Raw genomic sequence first — 6,550 nt, forward strand, 5'->3', positions numbered from 1 at the left:
CCTCTAGGACTGACTTGTTTGTTCACCTTGCAGTCCAAGGGACTCGCAGAAGTCTTCTCCAGCACCAGAAAGGCCTCAATTCTTTGGCGCTCAGCCTTTCTTATGGTCCAACCTTCACAGCCATACATTGCAACTGGGAAAACCATAGCCTTGACTATACGCACTTTTGTTGGCAGGGTGATGTCTCTGCAGAGACATCACCCTGCCAACAAAAGTGCTGTGGATATACATTACCTTGATTTCATAAAGTTTTGGACAAGGATATGACCTTCTCACCTAACCTGTTAGGTAATTTGAGCCACACTTCAGAAAGAGAGATTCACAACTGGCTGACTAATTGCACATAAAGTCAGCATCAACTTGGATAGCAGCCACCAATGGGAGCCCACAGGAATCTTGTTAGATTCTTAGTCTTATTTTATTAATGATCAGGATATCAGGACTGGTGAGCTGTTCATCAAATTTCTGGATAATATTACATTGAGACATTTGGGCAATAGCCAGGATAATAGAATGAGATTATAATTTAATCTTGACAGATTGGAAGACTAGGTTGAGAAGATTTCAATGTTTTTCAATAGAGAAAAATGTAAAGTATTACATTTGGGGAGAGAAAACAGAACCACTAAAAATAAAGGATTCATGGCTTGGAAGTAAAAAACCATATCAGCAAAAAAAAATTGGGTGCAGTCATTCACAGGAAGCTGAACATGAACTAGCAGGGTGAAACAAACACTAGGAAATATAATGCAATTCTGGACTGCAATAATACTGTATTAAAAATTCATAAAATCTTATTTCCCTTTACTCTGCATCAGCAAAACCACACTTGGGGTACCGAGTACCTCATTTCCAGAATGATATTGTCAGGTAAGAATAGACTCAGAAGAAGGTGACGAAGATGATACAGATTTGAGAATATGCTCTATAAAGAGACAGAAGGAAGTTGGTATATTCAATATAAAGAAAAAACCAAAGGAAGATATGTCAGTAGTAAGGGAAATAAAAAGGTGTCATAGGGAAAATGATCAGAAGCTACTTTACATAAACTGGAGCTACTTAGATTTTATTTAAATGTCAGGAAAAATTTCCTAACTCTTAGATCTTCACAACAATGGTGACTATGGGCTTTCTGTCTCTGGAGCATGGTTTAATTATTTTTTTTCTATGTAGTGCAGAAACTGAACTAAATTCTTCATGGTTCTTCCAGAATTCTAGGTTTCCATAAAAATGTGTAGCTTCATAGTACAAGCAAGGAATTAGAAACATTCTACTGAAATGCCAAATAAATCAAGAAACATACCACCCCAAAATGAAATACAGGTAATCCTAAACTTATTCCACAGTTGAGCCCAAAATGTCTGTTATTAAGTGAGACATTCATTAAGTGAGTCTTACCCTATTTTACAACATGACTTGCCTCAGTTGTTAAGTGAATCACTGCAATTGATAAGTTAGGAACCCTTCATGACATGGGACCCAAAGCCTTCATGGCTTGGGACCAGGTTATCTGAGGGACGTCTCTTGCCGGTCACAGAAAATGTAGGTCCCATCACCTAGGGAGATACACCTGATGGGACCCAGGAGAAGGGCCTTCTCCGTGGTGGCACCCTCTCTCTGGAACATCATTCCTCCAGAGATTAGAATGTTGCTTTAAATGAGGTTTTATATTCTGTAAGCCGCCTTGAGTAGCCATGTGCGAATAGGTGGCAATATAAATTCAATAAATAAATAAACAAACCCGGTTGTTAAGTGAATGTGGCGTCTCCATTTACTTTGCTCGTCAGAAGGTCGCAAATGGGGATCACATGACCTTGGAACACAGCAACAGACATAAATATGAACCACCTGCCAAGCATCTGAATTTTGATCACATGATCATGGGGATGCTACAAAGGTCGTGTGAAAAATGGTCATAACACTTTTTTCAGTGCTGTTGTAACTTTGAACAGTCACTAAGCGAACTGTTGTAAGTCGAGGACTACCTGTATAGAACCTATTGGGCTAAGACAATGGCTACCTCAAAATCACTCAACAAGCTTCCATGACTCAGGGTGACTAAAACGTAGACTTCCCTATTACTCCAAAACCTTACGCATACTTTATTATTAAACTACTGGATTCAGTCATCATCTAAAATCTAGTTATTTGTTGTTTAAAATATGTTTACACATCATTCAGCAGAACATCAATATTCTTCTAAAAAATGTTTTGCAGGCTGATCCACTCTGTTGCTATGAATATATTCAGTAAATATATTTTATTTATTTATACAAGGGCCGTGGTGGCTCAGGCTGTAAGATAGCCTGATATTAAAACACAGCTGCCTACAATTACTGCAGGTTCTAGTCCCACCAGGCCCAAGGTTGACTCAGCCTTCCATCCTTTATAAGGTAGGTAAAATGAGGACCCAGATTGTTGGGGGGGGCAATAAGTTGACTTTGTAAATATACAAATAGAATGAGACTATTGCCTTACACACTGTAAGCCGCCCTGAATCTTCGGAGAAGGGGGGGATATAAATGTAAATAAATAAATAAATAAATAAATAAATAAATAAATAAATAAATAAATAAATAAATAAATAAATAAATAAATAAATAAATAAAATATGATTAAAGTTAGAATTAAAGTTCAGATAGGGTATTTTCAATAGAAAGCATTCCATTACCCTTTCTGCTCCCTATTGAAATGGGATGAAATTAGCGTGACTGTAATAATAAATGTTAATACATTACCCCCTGCCAGCAAGCTCAGATATCATTCAGATTTATAACATATTAAATGTCAGAGGAAATATCCAATGTTCTTAAACCGCATTTTAGAGCCGGAGTCTCCAACCTTGGCAACTTTAAGACTTGTGGACTTTAACTGGCTGAGGAATTTTGGGAGTTGAAGTCCACAAGTCTTAAAGTTGCCAAGGTTTGAGATCCCTGTTTTAGAGCAATACTCTCTCTCTCTCTCTCTCTCTCTCTTTTAAAAAAAAGAGAAGAGTAGAAGGTTGTTCCACATTAAAAATGTGCGGTGTTCGGTTCTCTGGAAATATTTTTTTTAAAAAAACACTCAAACCAGACGACGACGTACGTCATTCCCAGCTCCACGATCGCTCTCCAAAGACCTTCAAACATCACCTATCCATTCTAGCAGTTTTGTTTCCAGTTAGAACCTTCCAATCTTCTCCGGTCTCGCCCAACTCCCCAAACCCGCCACATCCCTCCCCTTCACGCTCAACTTTCCTAATCCGGCCCCGTGCCTAAACTTCGAACGGCAACCAACACTTCTTACATTATTAAAGGTCGGCTTGACGAACACCCCCACGGCCTTTTCTCCACAGCTCGTGTTACTTGGGGTCAATTCGAAAACAGGGAAGGGAGGGGGAGCTTTCAAGAAACTCGAGCCCGAAACGCCGTCATTCCCACACACGCCCCAAGCCACACATACACACACAAAAGTAGCGCCGCTACTCAATTTGACAACTTCTCCCACCTAACACCGCCTTCAACCCCCCCCTTCCCCGCCACCTGCAGCGGCCTTTCTCACCCGGATCCTGCGAAGTTAACTCGCCGCCCGACGAAGCGTTGGGAGGAGATAAACTACTACCGGAGTTGGGGGGAGGCTTCCAACGCGTCCAGGGATTCTCTTTAGGCGGCGGTGCCTCGACCACATGACACGGCTGCGGCCTCCCCCGTTGCCACTTGTCGTTGTCCTCGTCGTCCTCTTGCTGTCGTTGCGACTGCAAACCCTCAGCGGAGCCACTTTCCCGGGAAGCTTCAGTTACTTGGCCGGAAGGAAGCAGGAACGGTTCCCGATGGTTCTCTTCCAGTAACCAGGCCCCGCCGTTCCTCTTCTCCGCACCCCGAGATGGTGGCTGCGAGGCAGCCGCTGACATGCCGAGAAGGAGCCGCCGCACCGCCCGGCACGCTCCTCTCCCTCCGTTCCCGGCTGGGCAGCAGTAGGGAGAGAAGCGGGGAGCCGAAAGAGCGGAGCGAAACTGAGAGAAGCTCCGTGCTGCGAGCCTGGGCCGCCCCACGGGGGCTGAGGCTGGAGGGGAAGCGCCCCCCCGCCCGAACAGCGGCCTCCGGGGGCGGCGTTGTTCATACACCTCAAAGGGTGGTTCAACCGCCACCGCCCTACGGCGGGGAGGAAGGGAGAGAGAGACGGTGCGTGGCGCGCGAGGAAAAGGGAAAAAAAAAAAACTAGGGTTCCTGACGAGGAGGCGGCGGGGGGCTTAAGAGAGTCAGTTTTCGAGGGCCTGGTGAACACCGTCACAGCTGTCGCGTGCGTGCTATCTCGCGCCGGGGGAGGGGCGGGGTGGGTGGGAAAGGGGCGGGGATAAGCGCACAAGGAGGGAATAAAAGGAAGAAGGGAAGGCGAAGAACTGGGACGCGAGGCGATCGCTACGAAGAGGTGGAGCCTTCAAACTCTTCGATCCGTTGTGACATCACAACGGCCAGCAGCGGAGAGTGGAGCGGATTCTTCTTTTTCTTCTTTTTGGGTTTTGTTTTCTCTCCTCCCCCCCCTCAGGTGGTGGAGAATTTTAATCAAAAGGGATGAGACCTATTCTTCGGCCAAGGACCTCTGAATAGGAGACCAGGAGGAAACTAATTTGTCCCGCCAAACAGCCTTGGGGGTGGGGGGAATGAACTAGGACGTAAACGTTTTTAATGCCTCTCTCCAGTGTGAGAAGAACTATCGGCGGCCACTTTTTCACTACGATTTGTGAACCACTTCGGTATCCGTTCGTGCAATTTTTGCCCAGGCTTAACTGCTTTCGAATCAGAAAAGCACGGGGTGCTTTGTCAAATAATGTTTAATTGAAATAAAGAGGAGACGAGAAAATGAAATATTGGATTTCTGGGAATTGCACTGTTTTCAAGGCACTTACACACACTTCTTTTTACGGATCTGCGCTAGAATGTCTGATTGACTGGATTACCGAATGCTAGATTTTCTTTTTCTCTCTTTTCAAACAGACAGTTGTTCTCTTCCCATCTCTTCAGGATCATGATGGTCCCATCAGAAGATACCTTAGGGGCGGGCTCAATTCATCAGGTCTTGGTGATTTAAACTCAAAAGTTTTTTAAAAAATCCTGGCCATGTTTTTATTACTTTCAAATTCAGTCCTACCCTTTCGTTATGCTCCTTGCTTTTTTTGAGGAACGATTTGTTTGTGAGAAGGCTGGAGTAGTTCCACCTTTTTGGTTTCTGATTAGAATAGAATTAGAATAGAATAGAATTTTTATTGGCCAAGTGTGATTGGACACACAAGGAATTTGTCTTGGTGCATATGCTCTCAGTGTACATTAAAAAAAAAAAGATACGTTCATCAAGGTACAACATTTACAACACAATTGATGGTCAATATATCAATATAAATCATAAGGATTGCCAGCAACAAGTTATAGTCATACAGTCATAAATGGAAAGATTGGAATTATTTTGTCTGTAGTGTTATATATCTAAAGCAGTCCTTTTGTTGTTATTAGGATATCTTACTAATATTGAGCTTAGTTTGAACTTTTGTTTCCTTGCTATGACTTCTATAGTTCTAGCTATTTGTCTGTACTATTTCTTTCTAATCTAATCCTTTTTCCACTTATTGTATGCTGATGGAATTATGATGAACTGAAGTGGGAAATAAAAATGCAGCTTCAGCTTCCTTGTCACCTCTTTCTCTATAGGATTTTAAACAGTTTTGCAAATTTACTTCAACACAATTTAGATATATTCCTATATGATTAGAAACTTAAAAACATTTTAATAAATGCCGTAATCCATTTTATGAATTTTCCAAATAAGTCAGATATTACTTATAATTGTTTGAAAATATACCCATCCTGTATTTATACCAAGGATATAGTATAGTCCACAAACAAGGACTATACTATAGCAATCAAACATTTTAATATAAAATAATACCATCTCAGTATTTACTGAAACCAATACATTCATAAAATTACTTTGATAATCTAATTCAGATACTGTAATTACACAAAATTGTTAGATAAATATATGAAGACATTTTTATAGTATGCCAAACATATTGTAAGGTCTTCATTAGAAAATATAAAATACAATTCAAACAAAATGTATATTGTGTCTGTGTATTAGCATTCTTAAATCCATGTACTACTGAAAAATATGACTCTTGTCATGACTTTTAACTGGACGGAATGGTGCATTATAGGCAAGAATTTTTAAACCAATATTTCAAATGAGCTAATTTATAAAATATGTTTGAAATTTGGGACTAATTACTATTGAGAGAATGAAGTTTTGTTGCTGCTTCAGTGCTACTGGCTACTTGTGGGGTCATGTGATCTTCATTATCAATCTTCTGTGACAGTTTCCCAGCTAATGTCACAACCCACTGCTACCTCATCCACCAAGCTGCATCCTGTTACCTGTCTGCTGGAAAGGGGAAAAGAGGGATGAAGGAAAGAAGGAACCCGACATCCCTTCCAGCTCATGCTACCTCCCTGTGCATTCCTTGACCTCTGCTGCCCTCTCATGTGCCTTCCCTGACCAACACAGCACCTCTTGGGCTCAC

The 6,550-nt window shown here is 41.8% G+C and overlaps 1 protein-coding gene across 1 annotated transcript in view; it reads right to left on the reverse strand.

The window, feature by feature from the left end:
- LARP1B (La ribonucleoprotein 1B) overlaps positions 1 to 4,283 on the reverse strand; it is a 42,212-nt gene extending 37,929 nt beyond the window's left edge. Inside the window, 1 exon segment of the mRNA XM_058192367.1 lies at positions 3,541 to 4,283. Within this exon segment, the coding sequence (XP_058048350.1) occupies positions 3,541 to 3,889 (349 nt within the window). The 5' untranslated portion in view covers positions 3,890 to 4,283.
- Between the last annotated feature and the right edge of the window lie 2,267 nt (positions 4,284 to 6,550).

This window comes from Ahaetulla prasina, chromosome 8 (genome assembly GCF_028640845.1).
Source record: "Ahaetulla prasina isolate Xishuangbanna chromosome 8, ASM2864084v1, whole genome shotgun sequence".
In the NCBI taxonomy this organism is placed as follows: Eukaryota; Metazoa; Chordata; class Lepidosauria; order Squamata; family Colubridae; genus Ahaetulla; species Ahaetulla prasina.